Source organism: Lonchura striata, chromosome 4 (assembly GCF_050655825.1).
Source record: "Lonchura striata isolate lonStrDom1 chromosome 4, ASM5065582v1, whole genome shotgun sequence".
Taxonomy (NCBI): Eukaryota; Metazoa; Chordata; class Aves; order Passeriformes; family Estrildidae; genus Lonchura; species Lonchura striata.
In genome coordinates, this window is record NC_140706.1 from 68,098,076 (window position 1) to 68,121,300 (window position 23,225).

Here is a 23,225-nt window from a genome sequence, read left to right on the forward strand (position 1 = left end):
ATGAGCCCCTGACTGATTTAACTTCTCTTCTGGGCCAAGTTCCTCACTATTAGTAAGGAGTGGCTCTGGCACAAGCTACTTGAATGACAGCGCTTGCCTCCCTCAGACCTTTCCATCAGGACATTTTCCTGCACAATTTCCCTACAGCAATGTCCCCAGTTTTATACAGAGTAAAAATTGCTGGCCACCCAAGATCTTAATCAACTGAGCAATGTTTTCAGCAGTGATGTAATGCTGGTTTTGCAAACAAATTATCTCCCCACTTTCTACTTTATGCTGTGGCACACAAAGGAGTCTGCTCACTTTTGCATGCAAAGGCATCCAAAACTTCTGTTTAAGGCCACCTACCACTGCTTTTCTATGAGTTATCAGAAACAACACAGCCAGCCTATTGAGAAGTGAATAACAATGAATGGCTGTTCAGGGCTGGGAAAGGTTTACACACATCCTCACAGCTCTCTTTATTCAGAGCTTGTAAATAACAACAGTGCACCAGCCCTACAGCCACTCATTCAGCACCATGTTGTGACTCCCTCTGCTACTTTCTACTTGCCCCAAGCAAAGTCAAGTTCTAGTGACCTTTTCTGACCACTTTATATAAAAATAGAGTGTGACCTCAGTACAAAGCATTACATACCTTGTACAAAGTGGATAGTACAGTTTGTTGCCCATCAGATTCCTGTGATAGGGCTTATGGTGGTTTGCCTATACACTGATGACTAATTAAGATTGTTGGAAGGGAAAACAAACACTTTGTTTTGTTGCAAAAAACTACTAATTCAGAGACTATCCTGTTGCAAAGCAGAAAAAGGAATGAAAAAAAAAATTACCATATTTAACGGTTCTCAGCTCTTCTCCTTGGCCAGGATTCTTGTGGAATGAAGGCAACATTCCTCCACAGCTGTATGCATAACAACAGTAAGTTAAGCCACCTGTATAACATGGTCCATTTTCCTCTGCAAAAGAGAGCATGTGGTGCTTGGAACAGAAACTCGATACAGGAGGAAACATCTCTCATACAGACTCTTGTTTACAAAGCCACTGACAAAATTTTAAATATTGCTCCAAATGCCTTGCTTACTTTTCCAGCAGAAATGTTTTTTTTTCCTGTGCTAACACAAGACAGATTTCCATGGAATGCCAGCTGAGTGCTAACATTTGCTCTTTACAACATATCCCGCTGCAGATGAGACCAAATTCCGCTTTCCTTCTCATTTTGGCAACTACTCTATAAGTAATAGTTGCATTGTGTCATTCTAAATCACAAGTTTTGCTTATAATCTTTAGCATCTCTCTCATGTTAGACAGCTTTTCTTCCTTAACACTGCAATCTTCATACTTTATTTACAGATACACAGGGTGGGTTTCCAACAAAACTTACGTTAGTTCTCACGATGCAACTTTTGTTCTTCCTTCACACATGTGAAGTGTTTACACAAATTAAAAGAAATCTCTCCCCATACTTTTTGCTCATCTGAGTCGCCTGAGATGGGCTGTGCAAAATGAAATTCTTACAAACTGAACTCCAGTTCATCCCTCTTCCTGCACTCTGCTTCACACTTCGCTATGCACACAATGTGGTAATTGCTTTTGCTTGACTTGTTCTAACAGCCATTTTCATGATGTGACAGCCAGGGCACTAATATATTTATGCCCTTTGTAATCGGCCAGCACTGCTTGTAATTAGGTGCAAAGTTAATTAAGTGCAATACATCTAATAACTGCCTGCCAGTAACTGTAAAGTCTGATTTAGCACATGAACTGTCAAGGTGTCAGAATGGTGTGCTAAAAAATAAGTTGCTAACAGAGAAAAATCCTGCTACAAGCCAGAGAAAGGCACAGTGACAGTGAGTGAGCTGAGGAAGGGAAAAGCTAAGTCAAAACTTAATATTTCCAACACTGGGACATGACCCACCTGCATGCTGGTAAGTTGGGACAATGGGACAATAAATTCAAGTATTCTTTTATTTACCAGACACTGTCTTCTCCTATACACAACCCTTTCCTTCAAGAGCTATACATATGGCATAGAACTTTTTAAAGTCTGGAAATAATAGTTAAAGAACAGATTTGATTTTTAATAATGCATAAAAAGGGTTATAAGCCAGAGGATCTCATTTCATGTTCACAGACCTAGTTTTGTTTCTTTTATTGCACAAAACACAGCTTTTCTTCTACTGAACCTAAAAGAAAATTCCATATTCTTCTTCCTTCTCTAACTTTGATTTGCTCAAAAGTTCCCTACCCCTCCTCCATCACCATTTGGTATGAGATGCAAAATGTTCTTTTCCTCACATTAAGCATTCAGGGCAGCTGCAGAAGGAAAGTGTAGCTAGTCAGCAGGGGCAGAAATAAAAATCCAACAAGCAAATGACATAAATTCTCAACAGAGAATAATGCAGGATGAGCTGTACATCAGGTTAGAAGTTCCAGGAAGCACAACTGGATGAGCTGCACATGTACCAGCAGCACAGGGTACCTCCAGAGTTCAATAATAATTCAATGATTAGCACACACAGAGATGGATGAAGCTCACAACATTTCCTGTAAGATTAGAAGAAGGACAGCATGGGCAATGTTCTGAAGCTATTTTAGGCCAGTAGATGCAAAAAAATTGGTGGAATTTGTATATACAGAGGATAGCGCAAAAACCTTCAGAGATCACCTAAGTTCAAGGGCAACATTTCTACCTCCAAAGCAGTCCCCAGTTAAGCTCTCTTTTTAAAATACTTGATAGAAATCCATGCCAGAGAAGTCACTCTTGGTGGTTTGTTATTATGAACTGAAATCTGATCAGGGAAATTATGCTCTGGATTGACATGAAATTAATAATGCTTGTTGTATGTTGCCCAATGACAAAGGTAAATGCTAATTGCTCTGAAATCCTAATGAATGCCAAAGTACTCACCCGAGCTTTGATTAGTGCTTGTGTTGTGCAATTATGCATTTCTATAATTACTGTGAATTACCATCATGATATTATTATTCTCGTATTTTCTATTCCTCTGAAATTCTCAAAATTTCCTGCAGCTAAAAATGGATTTCATTTGCATTATCACAAGCTTTGATTGTTTAATGAAAAATAATTCCATGCAGACTCTCATGTTAAATTGTCCATTTAAAATTTTCCTGTTATCTAGATTATGTTGAAGTGTCCTTTCTTTAATTTATCATTTCCCTCTATTATCACAGTCACTGCCCTCACTTCATGCTACATTTCAGAGAGAAAGAAAAAATTAAAGACATTTTTACTCATATCCTCATCTTTTGCCTGGAAGCCCTTTCCTCTGCATGTTCTCCCTTTTCCATAAAATTCTTTATTTGGAAATCTTAAAATGAAAAGAGAAAGGAAAAGAAAAATAGCTTACTTGTCAGGAAAATGTGGTAGCTATGCTAAAAAACCAATTTTTTTTTTTGTTTCTGATTGCAGTAAGGTCTGCAGGATACCTTGGACTTGCATACCAAAGTGAGTGCAGTACCAGAACCAGCAAAATCCATTTGAAAGCCAAGTTGCAAAAACTGTGGGAAATGTGGGTTTGTAAGAGTATGAAGGAGCCTCAGAGGTCTTGAGTTGAATAATTTTAAAAAACCACTAGACAGAAATGACCCTCAAAATTTAAAAGTATATAAGTGTCCCACAACATAAAGAAGTCATCTGATATTTGAAGTATTTCTTCCTGTATCTATCACTGCTGCATGAAATGTGTGCATGTTTAAATAAATGGACAAAAGGAGAGAGAAATAGCATCTATACTTCAAAATTTAGGAGAAGTCTACCCCTAAAGTTAACTTTTATGTCTAAAAGTTAGCATGAAAAAGGTAACTTTTTCTGGGTTTACATTGAAAGTTTTCATTTCTATAACAACAAAAATGGAAAATTCTTTTGACCTTTGCACAGTTTTGATAGTTTCAAGAACAGATAGTTATGTTTTTCAGTCTCTCACCATGATCTTGCTGCCTGCAAATTAAAATAATTCATTGCAGTATTTATACTAAGAGCAAATCAGTCATTTTTCAAGTAGATTATGAGCAATTTTCTGATGTATTGAGAAATGATGGACTAGAAGATAGACTAGATAACTAAATTTATATTATGTGTTTCACTAGATACAAAATATTATTTTCTTTTTTTTTGTCTCCCTTATTTCTTTCCAACCTTTTCCAACTGCTTCCATTTTCACCTCATATATGCATCTGATTTTCCTCTCACATACACAATTCTCCTATGCAAAGTGTTAATAGAACACGTGTGCTCACAATTTCACACTTGCAATATTCAAATAGCTTCAAGTTAGTCAGAAGAAATTTGACCATGTCCATATGTACACTTAAGGAGATGAAAGCCTGGATCAAATGAAGGAAAATTGCTTCTTTTAAAAAACCAAAAATCTTATATGGGTTATTTATGCTTTAATGATTTTTTTTTTTTTTTAATTTTCACCATGGATAAAAACAAATGGAAATACTTAATCTCTAACTTTATCATGATGTGGGGGAAATTGAGCCCACATTGAGCATCTGCAGATTGCATCTTTCAAGGCAGTGCTGCACCAGGAGGATTTCATAAGAACAGCTAAAGAATGTTGGGTGTCAAAGCAGGGATGTGCACTCATGAAACCACGGCCTCTTTTCCTCTGTTTGTCAGCATCACCAACCTGTTCCCATTGCTTCCTACAGGGATCACCATCCCAGTGGGCTGTGCAGATGTCCTGACAGTGACACACAATCCTCTCTGACCCTGCCATAAATCCCAGTTCTGGGTCCAAGGCAATAGGCATGGCCGTGACGCTGATCACAAAACTGGCATCTTGCACACTCCAAGTCACAAGGAATGAAGCAAGGCTGTTATTTTTAAGTACCCAGAACAAGGGCCCATAAACAAGATGGAACAAGATAGGGATCAGGGATGAGACACTGCCCTTGCCAGTGATCCAACCTTCTGCAACTGGAACCACTATAAATGGAAATTATTAGAAAAGCTCCCACCCATACTTTATGGAAATTTCTACTCTGCCACCCACATGGTCACTGCCCAGTCTTACCCCTCATACAGGAAGGTCAGCAGATATTCTGCACATTTCAAAATTGTTCTTTTATGTTACACATCAGCTTCAAGGGCCTAGGAGAGGAGCTAATCCTACACACATGTGCCTCTGGTGAGATGGCAACTGTCCCTGGCCAAGGAATTAACACCCCTTTTAAAGTTATCCTCTTTATTCCGAGCTTCCAACTAACAAATCAAATCCAGCATTTAGCAATGCATGTTTCACATCACCAAAAGCCCTTTCAGATCTTGAAGCTGTACACACTGTCTGCTGGAATGACCCCAGGCACCCTGTAACAATTGAATTATAAGCAGTGACACCCTCTTTCCCACCCCACTGCACTGAGTTACCTCCACTGGTTACACAGAAGACTCCACATGCTTTCACACTGCCAGCAATATGCTGGACAACAGCAGGAACATATTATTAAATATTTCTTTTATCTTCACTTACAATAGCCACAGATTTAACCAGCCCACAAATATTTTCCATTAGAGTATTGCAGCCACGAGGTTTCAAGCCTTGGAGAACAAAGGGGTTTTAGGTGGTTATAACTCTCCAGTCGCTTTTATCTGGCCCAACCCGTATTATTCACAAAACCTCGAAGAAAATAGCCAGTCACAAGGCACAGCACAAGATGAATTGCACAGAGTCATCTGGGCTGCTCTGTTCCCTGCTAGATCTCCAAGATATCACATGTTGACCTTTCACTACAGTTTAGATTTTGTTTGAGGATGTCAGAAATATTTCCTGTGATTGGAGAGACTACAGCCAGTGAGCTTGGTGGTCCTCTGCAGTTCGAGGCTTTCTGGTCTCTAAGGAAGTGATTGAGTTAATCCATCATAATTCAGTGGCCTGAGCAGCCCTACTATTTCACTATCACTGCAGTGTGGAGGGGTTTCCTTTCTGGATGACCTGGGCTGGCATTGAGACTGGATCCTGCCAGTAAATAAATATTTGTCTGGCTTTTAAAATTATCTTTGCATTAGTTTGTGCAATGCTTTACCTGTATGCAGGAAGCACTTTACTTCCTTCCCTCTAGATTGTCTCCAGAGAATGGAAGAGCAGCCTGAATGCAGAGATGTGAAGAAATTACACAGAGTGTTGCATCCAAATCCCTTCAAACATGGAAATGGTCTGATGCGTTCATATCCATTAGCACGTGGTTATTCCATTTATAAATTCTTTTCAATCTACCTGGCTATGGCTAATGCAGTGACTCTGAACTGCACTGGGGATTTTGAAGAGAGAGATCTAGTCCAGGATCTGCTGCTTAGCTTATATACAGTCTTGGACTAATCACCTTCCTCCCTTGGTTACTATTTTCAATTCCTAAGTACCAAGTCATTTAAGCACAGGAAGCTGTAAAAAAAAAAAAAAAAAAAAAAAAGGTCATTATTATTAAAGGATACCTTTCTTTTCAAACTCCACTAAACTGCAGGAAAGTTTTAAAACTGTGCTGCTATAATCAGTCAAAACCAAAAATTTCTTGCACCAGGATGGTTCTTCCTGTCACCAGCTAAACCATACTATGAAACTGTGGCCAAAAAGCCTTCTTTTTTTTTTTTTTCCAGCCAGCTACATACAAGCCTGGAGGGATGCATGAATTATCACTGAATCTAGCTAGAAAGATATCAGAACACTTGGTAGTTGCATATAACTCTCTAAAATCCTTACTTGAACAACCAGGTACTATAAGGAGTAATGCACACAGCTTCAATTCCTTGGATCAAATAGCTGTGAATAGTTATTTGAATAATCCTTCCAGTGGGAGTCAGACACACGGCACATACAATCGTGGCTGAACCTACACCATGTTCAGGTTGGCAGGTGATAAGATCTTCCAGACAACCCAAGTTATGCTGGAGATGGTGGCCTGCTGCCTGCTGACAGAATGGCACTGGAGTCACACACTGTTAGTCAGCTCTCAGGCTGCAGTGTCAATCACAGGGTATGATAAACTAGGCCAGTCACTTAATTGGATTTCAAAGTGGATAACTAAAGAATGTCATCTGTCCCAGATAAAACCTGGACCGTAGCCAGCAATCCATAAATCCCTTTGTCCTATCCTGAAGGCAGTATGTAGCAACATTTTAGAGTCTCTGCAATGATCTTTACCACAGAGATGACAGATGTGGTCCTTTTAGGCAAACACCACTGGCCATGTGGCTACAACACTGAAAGAATACTGTGCCAGGATGCATGAGCAGGACTGAAGATGCTGCAAGCTTGAAGGTGTTTGTCTGCTTGTCCTGCACCACATTAACCCAACCCAAATATTGCAAAGCAGATGTTTGCAGCCTTACACACAACCCAAGGTTAGACAAATAAACAATCAGCAATCACAAGCACAGCACACAGGTGACCAAGCCAGCACACTGTCTTCCTCTGAGAAATACCTGCAAGCAAATGAGTGTTAAAAACACAGTCCTCCACAAAATTAGTAATGATCTTCCCACGTAAAGAAATCCTAGGTGGTAATTTGATCTCGCCTTCAAATAGTTTTATATTTTAGGAAAAAAAGCCTTTTGCCTTAATGTAGCTATCAAACAGAACCAATATGAAACTTGCTCTGTACTACTGCATCCAAACCTGCATTCCAGTTGGGATCTTGACACACTAACACAGAGTGAGCTGGAATGTGTGAGGGCTTGTTCCATCAGTTTGATTTTTTAAAAAGTTGCATTTCCCTCTGTTTCCTGCAGCAACTGCTCTCCTGTGTAAAATGTGCAGATATCACATAAGGCAGATTCAGGACCAGCTCATTCCTAGATTGTGACATCCCAGCTCTGGATTTTCTAAGCTTAGCTTCTATCAATCATTGAAAGATGAAACCAAGTATCCTGAAATTCAGAAACAGAGATTTCTAATACAAAACTTCTTTCTTGCGTATCTACACACACTAACAGCATCTTTTCAGTATTTCAAATGACATTGTAAGACCAATGGCAAAGATAACAAGTGCCTTGCAGAGCCAGGACAGGTTGCTTTGACTCTGGCACCACCTACTGACCTGGGAATAAAAGCGCCTGGACTACGACAGCAAGAAAGGCCCCATTAATCAAGGAAATACACCCCGATTTCTTCTTGCAGTGTGAATATTTATATTTTTTTTCATCAGCGAGACAGCTTTAACTTACATCCTCGAAAAATATTTTCTTAGCTTCTCATTACTGTTGACATTCATCAGAGCGCAATGATATAATGTAATAGGATCTTTCCAGTCTGTAAGATAACCAGTACAAATAAACAAAAAGCTGCTTGCAAGCAATTCTTCACCACACAGACAGTGAGGAGGAACGAGCTGTTTAGTGTAACTGCCAGAAATGTACTTAGCTGTACAAAATACATTAAACTATGAATGCAAAAATAAAACTTCACATAAAGCTTTAGTTTAGAAAACAGTTTTCTTTTTCTTGCCTTCCTAAATATTTAATTTTCCCTTTCTAGACAGAAAATATTCTCCATGCACTAACAAGGAAGCCATAAATGATAAGGGAATTTATTTTTTGATTAATATTTAGGCTGAAAATATTTATTTGTAAGAACAAATGGCAATTTCTTATCTGGATTTTAAGGTTACTGAAAAGCACCAAAGTTGAGTTTCATAAATTTTTGCCACTTTTGAAAATCAACTTTTCAAACAGAGAATATTTGTACTAAATATATTTTTTTTTAATATTGAAAACTACTTCTAAATGTTGTATAATTGTCGGAGTTATGTGGAAAATATTTTACCTTTGTATGAATGTACTGACCTCACTTAGCAGGGAAACAGAATTTAAACTTCAATCAAAATGCAGAAGGACAAGTAGGAGTTACAGCAAATTCCAAAGATGAAGATAGAGGCGACTAAGTAAAAACTCTGCAGAATAATAAGAATTGATCACTTGTAGCTCTGGGGAATGAAATGAAGACAATGAATACTGTCTTAAGCTTGCTGGACATTCAGAAGAAGAGCAATGCCATGCTTGCAGGGCCCACTGATTAATGCCTGGCTTTATTGTAACATAAGATTTATTGCATTTTGCCTTAAGTGGGTAATTGAATAATCCCTCTAAAAAGCAATAATTTTCCCATGAAGTTCATAAAGTTAATACACTTCAAATCTCCAAAGAGCAGAAAAGAAACAGCTACACATCTACCTGTGGAAATCACTGGGCATAAATCACTATGCTCAAATGTGACTTCATAGAAGTTTGTTATTACAGTGTTTTACAGGAAAAAATAAATAAATTATTCTTAAATAGTGCCTATATACACGCAACATGACTGGCTGGATGAACATTGATTCCTGATCTCCCATCTTTTTATATCATAGTAACTTTATTGGATCACTGAATATAATTTTCACTTTATACAGACTAAAATGAAATTGAAACTCAAATGATCCTGACTCAATCTATTTGTTAGTCATATAGGCGTACAAGCATGTAGTGCTTAGACTCTTAAAATCAGTGGGAAAAAGGGGAGAAGGAAAGAAAATTAATTTTGGCTGGTGGTGTGTTTGGGGTTTATAGACAATATCCTATAAAATGCAGGTAAGGCTCAGACAATGAGCCAAGGAAGCAGCACTGTATCATTAGGAGTCACTGCACAGATGGAGGATGAAATCTTCGTGCTCCACAGTGCAGATCCCCAGAATGAAGATCCTGTCAGACCAGAGGAAAAGCAAGGTGTCCTTTCCTAGCTTGTCCTGCTTAAACCAAGTTGAAGGCCCCCCCAAGAATGACTCTATTCCATAGGGATGGACTTAAAAGTGTACAAAGCTGTAGGTTAGACTAATACACCAAAGATATGTCACTTAATTTATGCTAAAAAGAAAATGATTTTAAAAGAAAATTAAAAGCAGCATTTGGAAACAACGTGGCAATCAGAAATTCTGCCTCCAATGATTACAATAATAAAGGAATTGGAACTCAAAAGTTCAAAAGGGTGTCTTTCAAAACCACACAAAGTGAGCTGAAACATCCTCAAATCTACTAACACCAAATCTACCCAAATCCTCTAGATTATGTACTTTAAAAGTATCACCTTTAGAGCATCAACTCTTACCACACTCTAGACAATTTTCTCTTGAGAAAGCACTGAACTGGGTTTGGAGAAGAAGAAAATATCAAACGCTTAGACTGCCACACTTTAGGACACCGTTACAACATTCTTAATATTGAACACTACAACAAAGGTAGTGAAATATTTCAAGCTTCAGTTTCAACTGAAATTTTGACCTCTGAAACCTGCATTTTCTCTGCAGGCCCTTGGTAATACTACAGTTCAGAGGTGCAGAATTATCCACTTCAACCCAACCATGACCACAACCATTCCAACTCAGCTCCTCATTGAATGCAAACCAGTTAAATTCTGGAGTCATGTTGATGGCTCCATGCACAGCCACAACAGATCAGAATCTGGACTCCAGGTTTTCATATCACTTCTCAACCTCTGGGTTCCACCTGGCCGTGATAACAAAATGGCCTTCTTGCTACAGCATCCAACTTACACTTCCCATATTACCCTCAGTGGGCTACAGCTGAGAAAACTGTGATTTCTTTTGCACTAATGAAATGATTCTCAAGCTGGATTGCAGGGATACAATGCATTTCAGACATTCTTATTCTCTGAATTAATGCACATGGGGCTACTAATGCAGCACTTTTGACATCAGTGATATTTTTTGATGGAGCACTTCATGTTACATGGCTTCACTAGGAACACCAATGGAAACACTGGAATTTTCTATTCATAGTTTTAAGTTTCACTTTGAACCATCTGGCAATCTCAGACAGGTATGAAGTAAATTATGGGCCCCCAATAAATTTTCAAGACATTACGACTTAAGACTAGATAAAAAGCACATTTTAAAAATATGATATAGACGTTTTGAATTTGAAAGCAATGTTATCACAACATATAAAGTAAGACAATGAAAGAGAGAGGGCACATTTTGATACTGATGTGTACTTAGAAAGAATTATGCTTTCATCCTTCAACCAGTTTTAGCATGGTACTGCCTTGGGAATTCTGCTAAGAAAAAGGCCAGATGGGACAACATATTGGCCCAACAGCTCTTAGGGAGTAAAGGGATTTGGGGTTGCTCCTATTAGAGTAGATTAATGGCATATCAGAACAGCTATGAGAAACAAGGGAGCTGTTGGCTGAAGAAAAGTTACTCAATTTTGAGAACAAGCAAGCAGTGCGGGCTGCCAGTGAAGCAGTCCTCAGTATAACGCATTACACAAGTGATTTCCTTTGCTATGGTTTAGGAATTCACAGTTTTTACCAATGTTGGTCTGAAACATGATAAACATTGATTTGTGCTTCCACTAAAAGTCATTTCAGTATTTCCTGAGTTGGAGAATTGCTTGGATAAAGTGTTATGTTCTTCAAGGCTGTCAGTGAGCTGGGTCTGATTGGATGTGAAGTATTTGGGATGCCAAATTTGTATTGTCCATTAATGAAAACACATCCTTTGGTGTCAAATTTAGGAATTGTGTTAACGTAGCACCTTATGTAGGAAAATCTGTTTCAGATAGCACAGCAGATACTAACAGGGCAAAACTGGAAAGGGGAAGTCCATGACCTGTAAGCAAATTACAGTGCAGCCCAGTGGATGGAGGATTGGAATGGCTCAAATATTTTGAGGGGTGAGGAGGGGGATTGAAAACTGGAAGTAATGTGAGAGAGTAAATCTTGCCAAAATATTTATGTCTCTGACCTAGGCAGGTTAGATCTTCAGATGAGAATCTGTTTGCAACCAGGGGCAGCTAATAAAAAGTAAAATTTATGGCTTTCTCATCGTAAATGCTGCCCCAGATGTTCAAACACAAAGAACATAGGTTCACCACCAAACCAAATGCAAGGAAGAAGATCAATAAAACAACATCAGAGTATCCTTTTACTGGTAAAGGCAGAGTATTTGTCTAAAGAGCAAACAGTATATGGTATCTCAAGTGGCTCCTTAAAACTCTTGCCATAAAGTTATTGATGATGTTACTATGAGAATTGCAATATGAAGACCAAAAACTATATTTTTTACTCTTTGTCTTTACAAGGGGAGAAACAGAGCAAGCCTCGAAATCTGAACAGGACTGATACTGTTCCTGAAAGGTTATGAGAAGTTCATTTAGTAAGAGAAAACCCCTAAAGCATGCAACATAGACTCATGATATCCTTTTATTTGATCTGACACAATGTCACGTGGACTCTGATGTATACTCTAGCAATGAGCTATTTTCTGAAGTTCTGCACAGTGACACTGCAGTTACTGTACATGTGACCTCAGAGCTGTACTCCACAGTCCTTGCCTTCACCCTAAAAGCTGATTTTGAGGCAGACATTACTGTATCACATTTTATTTTCACACAGACATTGCTATATATTATGTATATATATGATTAATCACTGTGCATTCTTCATGTTCTACAGCCAAAAGCATCCAGCGCTGGAACTGCTGAAATGCAAGATTTCCCTTGCTCTTTGCTGAGCAAGTCCAAAAATCCTCAGTCTTAGCTGAAAATGCCTCTTTCAGTTGCAAATAAGCTTTCTGCTGTTATTCATTAAATTTAGGGCTCAATGCATGATTACATTAATACTCATGATAAAGCAGCAATAAACTTGCAACCAGTAAAAAGGTGAGTGATCCCTGCAAACAGTGAAAGACTAGAATAGGCTGGTGTTTTTGTGGTCCAAACTTTGGATGGTTTTTTCTATTTTCCAGAAGAGTTTTCTGTCTTTTTCAGTTCTGAGGCTTCGTATGTCTTCGTTACATTCTACATAAAATTCAGCCATCCCTGCTACTGTTTATTAGTTACATTGGAGAATTTTTGCTATCAAATATTCAGAGACCATGGATAATATACAGATTAAGCACATCTTGCCTCTAGAAAGTTTCTGAGGACACCATATGCCTGGTTCTCATAGACGGCGTTAGCTCACAATCTAATAAGAAAGAAAGATGACTTCTTACTTCCTGTGAGAGAATTTAAAAGTGTATCTATGGGGGAAACAGCTTTGGAAGCATATAAAAGTTGCAAATTTTGGTTCTGCTTTGCAAAGGAAATAAATATAAGTACTTGCCATTTGCTGAAAAGCTGCAAATAAGCAGACTGAAAAGAATTAGAAAACTAAGATTTTTTTCAAAGCCAAATTAGAGGACCAAAGGATGTAGAAGGCTGAGCAAGGCATGCAGGAATGAACAGCATTCTGTGGCAGTGGCATGAGGCCCCAACTTTTGTACCATTTCTGACATTTAACATTACAGGATTACATTAACAACATTTCAATTGCTAACAATCTATGAGTGCTCACATGCATGATGTCTCCATCATTTGTGTCTCACAGTGCTCTCATTATCCATAAAAAGAAATGTCAAAAATTTAGGACAAGAAGCCTGATTTGTTGTTTTATCCTTGCTGCTTTCCTCTATCTACTGGTGTTCAACACATGAAAAAATCATCTCTAGTCAGACCAAAGGTCCACAGCTAGCTAAGTAGCAGATGCTAGGAAAACAAGGTATTTAGGGATTTACCCTTCCCTTGAAATGTCCTCTCAGTCACTCGAGAAATGCCTGCTAGAATCTACTCAGGTGCCTCTCTTCTCTTACCGGAACAAGCATATACAAAGTGGAGTTCATTTCTCTGGGACACACAAAAAAAGGATCAGACAAGGGGGATTAAAAAACAGCTGAAGCCTACAAAGAAGTTGAGCTATAACCCTTGTGCTAAGGGTTGCATAGTAGTCCACCACACTGGATTTACTCATAAAACGCTTTCTTCATTCACTTTGAGTTTCAGCTGCTCCTTTAAGCAGCAGTGCAGTGCCTGACTTGAACAGCCCACGTTTCTGGATCAAAATTTACTGCTCTTCCTTGAAGAACACTGTTCTTTGTAATGTCACTTGTAACAATTGCACTGTTAGGCTAATTTAAATGTAGTCAAAATTTCACTTCCTTTCACGTTCTATTTTTGCTGAAATGAAGTAGATGAGACAAATACAGAAACTTCAACGGGAATAGTCTTGTGCAGATGGAGGAAACCCAAATGTGCTTACTAGAGCAGGTCTTGGTCAGAGTCAAAAGAGTCCAAAGGACAGATGTGCTGCTTGTTAATCCATCTGGAAACCCTTGTGATTAGGAACTCCTAGATCTCCAAAAGGCCAGCCAACTAAAAACCATACACTCTGCTCCAGCACTCAGAGTACTCCATTTGGGAGAAGAAGAGGATTGCTTGGCCAGATATAAGAAAGAACAATGTAAATAAGGTTATTATACATAAAAATCAGAGTGCATGCCCTGGAGGATGGGAAGATTTCAGCTCAATAAATCAACTAGGAAGATCTGGCAAAGTTCATTGTCCAACTGGTTTAGAAATTTAACAAGATTACTAGGGCAGCCATTTCTTTAAGAAGTTTAAGGAAAAACAGAGGTAGATTCAAGCCAATGTATTAAAACACTATGAAAGGCAAGTGAAAGCCATTAGGAAAGAACCTGAAAGCAATTCACGGTGACCCCCAGAGAATATCAACACAAGGGTGGAGGAAAAGCAGAGTATCCAATGAGAGCTAACACATAAAAGCATAAAGTCATGTGGAATACAGAAAGCATTCAGATTTTACTAGACTTTTGCCTGGATGAAAATAAATGTCTCAATTTTCTATAATTCTATCATTGTAACTTCTATAACATATGTGATACCCTATACTGCATTTAATCAACAACATTATTTTAAAACTTTTTACTTATTAATAATTATTTGTATTACTGAGGAGATGCCAGTTCACAAATATGAGGAATACAGCTGCTATCTCTAAATATGGAGAAATACATAATAGTACCAAAAAAAAGAAAATAAATTAGTCAACAGTATAATCAATTATTTCAGCACACCACTTTGCTTTCAATATTTCTGTAGACCTCGTGACAAAGCAGAAACATTAGAGAGTGAAGCCTCTCAAGTGCCTTTGCTAGCTCATGGGGAGCACCTTCTCAGCATGAAGGACATAATAGAAAAAAGTACAAGATGTTTCTTTGGAAATCTCTGGGTGAATCAGTTCAATGAAAGCAGCAAAGCAGCAATTGCAGCAGAGGAGAGGAGCTGAGCTGCTGGGCTGAGGGTTCATTCAAGAACAGAAGCTGATGGAGAACAACAAAGATTTCAGTCTGGGCTAAAGGAGTCACTGAACGCCCTTATTGAGAGATTATCCAAGGCTAAATTATAGATGTAAAAGAGGATGAAAACAGGGACACAAAACCCTGCAGAAAAGGTGAAGGGAACTGGAGAGGATCTGCTTATGATGTGCTGAAGGAACAAATAGGAAAGCAGAAATCAAACTGAGATAAGACAGAGACTGGGCAGCCAGATCAGACATGGTCTCATGCAGACAAGTGCAGTTGGATGGGTCAATGGGATGAGCAGGGACATTGACCAGACAGGCCAAGAATGCTGGAGGGAGCTTCAGTCATGCTGAATTATAAGGCAGCTGCAACATCCACCAACAAATACTTCTCTCAAATAAGCACCACATTTAAGTACTGGAATTCAGTGGAACAGAATGGCACAGTATAGCAGCATAGGAAAATCATCTCTTTCTTGTTACTCCTAGGCATAAGGACTGAGTACTGAACAGCTTTATGGCCCATCTGTGAGAGAGCACAGCAACTGAAATTATATGCAGACAGTAGGACCCTGGTTTCATAAAAAAAAAAAAATAGAAATACTAATGCTCTCTTCATTATGCATACTCACTATCCTGAATGATTATATATTCATCACATAATTTTTTTGCTTTGGTTCTTCAGGACTAGCAAGATTAAAATATTACAGTCTAGAATGTTTCACTTTTCTATAGCTACAATCTTCCTACCTCCATTGACTCAAGAGTTACAAGGAGTAGGGAGATAAAGAAACTCAAATTCTTTGTTTTCTACTCATAGAGGAAACAATTCATAACTCTGCTTCCACATTCACCCACACTCAGTCCAAGGGCAGTTCTGTCATTCCAGCAGCAGTGGCAGCTCACTCCTGCACACTTAGGAAAAATGCACCCTTCTTATTATGGCAATTTTTTTTCAAACACCACTCAGGGTTTTGGACACAATAATGTTTACACTAATGGTGTAACAGAAAAAAACTCATCCCTGTACTGATAGTTACAAAATTACTTCTGCTAACACATCACTTGGCGACTGTTTAATAGTTTTGAAGATCCAGAAGAGATCTGAAGAGTCACAAGCCATGCAACAGACTCGATTTTGCATCTGTCGCTTAGCAAAACTGGGACTTGGTTTTGACACAAGGAAAATTGGAATTTCACACTTAAATAGCTGCCCAGAAGAAATAATCAACTTGCCCACAGTCAGATCTGATGTGGGAGGCCCTTTCTAGATAAAATCTTGACTAATCCCAAAATTAACAGAAATGTTTTCATTTACTTATCCACATTCTGACACTCCATTTTTTATAACATAAATAAGTGCAGAAGTTATTTTAAGACAGGAAGTAAAGATTACTAGGGGTCTATCAAGAATTACAGAAGAATGTAAAGTATTTTGATTACAGGATTAATTTCTGGCTAATTCATTTCAACACTTAGGTCTTAATCATTTAGGTGTAGCTTGAATTAATATTACATGTTTAAGAAAGAAACTCATGTCAGATAAGTATTATCTGCCAAGAAAATACACTTTTTCAATATTCTTTAGTGTGCAAAAGAAATATTAGATTTCCATAAACTCATTCTAATGTTCTTACTAAAAACTGTGGTGGACAGCAAGTAATAACAGGGTCAGGCCAGCACAGCAGTAAAATATGTGAACACATCAATTTATAAAAAACAGCATTTGGTTACTATTGTTGGTTTTGAGGAGCAATCTTGCCAGCTGTCACAAAATGCATAAACAGTTCATAATCTGTAATAGTTCCTCGGACAGCTGCAAGACCATAAGGAACCAACTTCTATTCCTCAAATGAAACATTTTATTTTGGCCCAAAATGGACAGATATTTTAGAAAACATATTCCAAAAATACAGCAGAAAATCAAGACATTTTAAAAGACCCATGGGGTTCCAATCAGATAAAATTCAAGTTAAAATACTTATTATCACTCATTACTTTCCAGAACCACTTCAGCTTCCTGTCCTCTTAAAACTGTGGTTTGCAGCACATGAAGGCCCCCAACAGCCATGGCATTAAAAAAAAAAAAAAGCAAACACAGGAAAATCACATAAATATTCAGACTATGCAACATAGCAGAGTTGATGTTTTCTTTTACAAGAGCTTGTGCAAACATTCTGCTCAATTTCATATCTGTGGGAGTTTGCATCCCCCACATTCAATTTTCAAAAACAAACTCTCACAAAGCCTTTTTCTCATAACAAACATCCCCAGCTACATCTCACCTAAATTTTCCATAGTGCTGAGTTTAATAAAATCTGGATTTAGCACCATTATTTAGACAAGAATTGTTAAACAGTTTCTTGTAAAGAATCCTTTTATTTCATCTGCACTAAGAGAGGCACAAAAGTGGGTGTCTTATGATTATTTGCACAACTACAGAAAATGAGAGATTTTCTAACACAAGGTAACTTAAAGTTCAGTGATTCCAGTAATAAATCAATTCTTTTGCAAGGCAAAAGCCCCCACTATCTGCAATAATGCCTTCTATGTGTAGTATCAAATGGAACAGTTAGGGGGAAATGCAACACAATGTTCAGAAATATTTCATTTTCTGTGAACAAGTTCTAGGATTGAAAGTTTTCTAGCATTATGATGAAATTGAAACAACAAGTGCTTTACAAGAGCTTATTTATGACAGTATGCACATCACAGAAATGTTTCATGCAAAGTATCACTGTTGGAACATTTGTATTCATGTCTGAACAATGCTATAGCTTCTGGTTTTCCAGCCTTTTAAGTACAGTAGAAAACACTAGATTGTGTTTCTTTTACCAGAAACTTTGATAACAGAACCCTATCATGCTTCCTTGCTGAAGGCTGCACTGCCTTAGGCTGATCTGGAAGGCCATCTGGAAATTACCAGTGATTAATTAGCTGTGAGCCTTAGATGTGAAGAGGGCAGATGGAAGAACACAGCACTTCATTGCTCCCAGCCCTGCAAGCCCTACTAGTCCAATGCCCAATCCATGTCAAGGTCCCAGTCTCTTTCCAGGAAGATTGCAAAAGATTCAGGTTCAGGAATTCTCCACAGTAATTGTCTTTCCTCAGCTGCTTTTACCCCCAGCTCTGTTCACAACATTCTCAATGGTAATAAACAATCTCTAAGAACCACAATGGAAGGGAGCAGCAATGGGCAGTTTTCACCAGAAGTCCTGCCTTTCTATACACAGAACTTAGACAAAACCATCTTGGTTTTACATTTATCACTTCTAGACATATTCCCAAATGAAAAAACGGCAGTATTAGAAACATTTTTTTTTTTCCCCTCTAATGGAACAATGGTATTTGCTTATCTCTCCTGGCTCCTGTGCTTACACACCAGGTTCACTTGTCCATGTCACAAACACACACACAATATTTACCACCCGCGACTTTCTGGCCAAAACACAGAAGTTGTTGACCAATATCTTGGTCTTACAAGTATCATAAGTATAAAGAAGCAGTTTTAGACTGAGAAGGGGGGAAAGCAATTCAGCTTTACCTTCCCACTGAGCCTTCCACTCACCATCTCTCCATACACTCTAAGTGAGAAGGATAAGATGAAACGAATACCACTATCATTATGCAAAAAGCAAATTATTCTGTCATTCTCTCATTATTGTAAGCTACTTACACTTAGAAGTTATGACAGATAAGCAAAGAGGTATCAGCTCCGATATATAGCTTTTCCTGCACATACAGCATCACAGCACAACAGCTTGAATTTAAGTCTCACTTCTTTCAAATTTATGTATTTAATCCATATGCATGAGCATCACTGAAAACTGCACTTCCACAGGTTTTCCAAAAAACGTGGTCATGACTAATGACTTATGATTAACTTAAGATCAAATATCAAAGTCTGGCCAGAAGATGGCTGGCTGAGAGAGAGATTAATAATTATAGTACATTTACTATTAACGTTGAGACAGAATTTAAGGCAGAAGTTCATCAATAAATGTTTATAAATATTTCATTATACTTGGATTAAAATGATATTTTGTTCCATATTAACACATAAGGCTCAGTACCTGCTCATCAAATTCTTTTTCTCTCTTTAAATTACTTGAGAGCCCCAAACTCCTGACTAAGAACACAAAAAAAGCTATCTGATGTCTGCTCAAAGAAATCCTTCCTTCTGTACTGAGACCTGAAAATAGTGTTAACCACCAGCTATTTTGCTCTGTCATATTTGCTGCTATCAGCTGTGCAATTTCCAGCTTGTCAAACAGGCCACTGACTAGCTGTTTCAAACTAAATTCTAAATATTCCAGGAGCAGCCCAAATGTAGATCAAACCATTATATCTAGTTTGTAAAACCTTTCCAGCTCATCACTACTTTCCAAGTGGATGAATGCAAAGATCTTTTTCCCCCTAACAGGATAAATGACATACAGACCCAAATCTGAGTCCATACATTAAAATACTTAAGCTCATGACTTTTCCATTACAAGCTGAGACATTCAAGGCTTTTGCTATTAGGTAACAGTAATATACATGTATGCAAAATGTTGTTTACTTTTCCTGCCTATTCTTCTTTCCTCTTCTGCCTTCTCCAAACCCTCTGAGTGTTCATGTCTTGCCACACTGAACTCCCCAGGTTAGACTGCTTTTGATTTGTGAGGAGAGCTACAATGGTTAATTACAGAGCATGGTCTTCTGTGCCTCAAACATTTTGCATTTATAGGCTCCTGATATAGTCCAGAGCAAGAGGCTAACCCACATTTAATTTGTCCAACACGTTTCTGGTTAAAGTTCCATCAAATGGGTGACTGGAATCCCTCCGATTCAGCTGGAAAAGTCACTTTGAAGGAGGCGTTTATTAGCAACATTTGCCTCAAGCCACAACAGGAGGCCCCGAGGGCCTGGGGAAAATCAGTGCTTGCCTGTAACACTCAGACTCGGCCATTCCCCACGGGCTAAAGTGTCAATAATAGGTTAGATATGAGTGGCAATTGATTTTACAGCGGGTGTAAAATGAAAGCAGCGAGGCCCTGTGTGAAGGCAGCGCTCCGCAGTGTCCCCAGGGATGGCCCCACGGGAGGCAGCTCCAGCGAACATGGTAGGTAGCCTGTAACTACAAATATTGATTTCTCTGTTTGTGCCAAAGTTCCTCTTGTTTAAGACAACCGTTATTATCCTTTCCTGATTACTTCATTGTCCCTGGAAAATTCAATGGATATTGTTCTCAAAAGCTTTCTTGTTCAATGTTTCGTGAAACTAAAATTCCTCATTGGAAAACACCTCTAAGTCTTGAAATGCTACAGGCACTTTGAAGCTGAAGTCTCAGCAAAACTCTGATTCAGACACTTACTAAAAACAGACTAGCTCATAAATCACAGAACACTGTCAAAAAAATGAAGCATTTTTACATTTTCGCCCTGTAGTAATCGGGTACAAATTCACTAGTCCAACTGCACTTACATCCAGCAATATCAGGTGTAAGTTTCACCTACCCTATCTAAAACCTTGAATGTCTGAAACTTATTTTCAATTCTTTTTCTTTTGATGGAATTGTGTGGATTCTCTTATTTTCATTTCATTTTCCAACTTTTTTCCCTTCTGTCTTTGCTTCCTTTACAGCCGCCTCCTAGATTCTTTGCTTTTGTCAATGTTTCCATCTCTATTTAATACTTCATGGTTCCTTTTGCACAAGGCTTCAAAAATTATCTTCAAGCATGTTAAAAACAGGTAACTAGGACTTTAATCTCATGGTAAACACCGTATTTGAAAAAAAAAAAAAAAAAAAAAACAAACCAAAAAAAACGCAAGCAGACGTCATCTAGTAAAGATGTTACATGAATTTTTTTCTCCTGCCTTACTTTTCTCTCTGGGTGTGAGAGTGGAAACCACAGTGCTCAAAGGAGGATCTAGGATGTGCATGGACTGATGGACCCTGGAGCTGCCCACTCCTCTTTTCATACAGTCCAGGACAGAGCTGATATTCTGGGCTGTGGATGCACTCTGTTGGTTCATGTCCTTTTTTTCACCCATTATTTCCAAAAGTGAAGGAAAAGCTGGGCAATCGCTTCATGAGTATTTGGAAGTCCCAGGGATAAGAACACAAATATCAAATCTCTGTCATCCAGCACTATTCCACAAACCTTGATGTGGCCTTTCTTCTCACATTATGCTTGTGTAAGGAAAAGGTGTCCTGTACTTTCTCTGCTTGTGAGTTGCAAACTAAGTTTTAAATCTTTGTTCCAAATGTGCCCTTATTTAGTAGCAGAGACCATTCTCAGACTGTTGACATCTTACCTACATTTTATATTCACCCTCATTCTCTTCCCTAAGCTGTCATTGAACTATGAATTTCTGGGGAGGACCTTGATAAATTTTCCTCACTGTCAGGATTAGGCAAATTTTGAGGAAATGGTGCTGGTGTAAATACACACCTGACTTTAGTGCTGCAGTGCTCTGCTGGCATGAAAGTTGGAAATAAAAAAAAAAAAAGGCTATTTTCAGTTTCATAGTTATAAGACAAGTATCCTCCTCCTACCATACACTGAAAGCAAAACAAAGATGTCCCAACTTTCCCCCTCACTCCCTGGTGTCTCTCCTCTACATTAAAGAAACAGCCCTTGATGGGACCATGATTTGATTTACATCATCCCAGAACCAATACATTCAATAGTTATTGGAGATGATTTTTGCTGTGTCCTTGGTGCACTGCTTTCTGATGAAGTGTGCACAACAGACACATCTGGTCTAACAATCTATGGAAACGTTGTGTGAGCCATGTGCTAAGGGCTGATGGAAAAAAGAGACCAGAGAAATCTTCTGATTCTGGTCATAGCCAGCAGCAAGTTAGGACAATGTAATTAAAAATATGTGATGTTACATGAGTCCAGACACAGCAGTGTGAAATTCAGTGTGCCACAAGAAATGCTGAACTTCAGTAGGTGAACCATCTAACAATCATGTGACATTTCTAAGAAAATAATTTACCAGTATAACCCCTGATATGGTGAAACTGCTTAGGTTTCCATGCCTTTTAAAAAATGTACCCATTTAAACAGATTTTCCCACTCTTATGAGGTGAGGATGCTAGGTTGCTCCCTGGGATGAGGATATCTGATTAACAAATCTCTGAGGACACATTAAATTTCCATAGCTATTCCTGAAGTATAGCTTTGTAGCCAATTTTACATTTAAATATCTCTAAATATGATATGAGTTGTTTTTCAAGCTAATAATCTAGCTCGGTAAATTAAAGCAGATTGGAGTATTTTGGCTGAAGGACATAAACCAATAATAATTTTGATTTATGTAAAACCTGTGTATTCAGGTGGGTTCTAAACTAGTACTTTAAATTATTAATGCCAAGACTCAGGCACAGGTTTTCAAGCTTTCAATTTGATTTCAAATATGTGGAGGTTTTTTATTTTATTTTATTTTTTTAATAGGAGCAGGTAGCAGTGTTGGGTTCTGGTATTAATTACACATGGAAACAGAAAACCCGAAGTAGACCTGGTAGCATTTTAAGAATCCAGCTTTTGTGAATTCATCTGGAATTCATTGGGCTACCCCAGGCCATAATAAATTCATGCTGTATTAGCAGTAACATCATATGTACACTAATAGATGTTCTACTGAGATCAGTATTATTTAATTGACTCAAAGGATTACTTTAAGATCAGTTTTCTTCTAACTGTATTTTTAACATGGCTTTCTCCTGAAGCACAGCTTCCCACAAGACAAAATGATGACATCAGAAGAAAAACATGCATAAGAAAATACACAAAATCAGACTATTTTTTTCTCCTTAGGAAAGATACAAAGAGCATTAGAATCAGAGAGTTTATCCTGCATGTAAACAAATCCATGTGTTTATTTATCATTTTCTCTGTGGGGAACAAGACATTTAACTCTCCAGAAGTGAACATATGCAGATTCAAGAGAGGTATTAAGATGCAACTTGGCGAAAGTGATGTATCTTACTTAAACTGAAAAAATTATGCAAACAATCTGTCTGTAAAGAAGTACTGAGCAATATCGCCTGCACATTTCTGTTTTGTCGTGCACATT

The 23,225-nt window shown here is 38.1% G+C and overlaps 1 protein-coding gene across 1 annotated transcript in view; it reads right to left on the minus strand.

Annotated features, from left to right (window-relative positions):
- Window positions 1-23,225, minus strand: part of LOC146767702 (uncharacterized) — a 55,260-nt gene that overhangs the window by 18,670 nt on the left and 13,365 nt on the right. Inside the window, exon 4 of the mRNA XM_085579557.1 lies at window positions 831-901. Within this exon, the coding sequence (XP_085435683.1) occupies window positions 831-901 (71 nt within the window). The remainder of the gene's footprint in view (window positions 1-830; window positions 902-23,225) is intronic.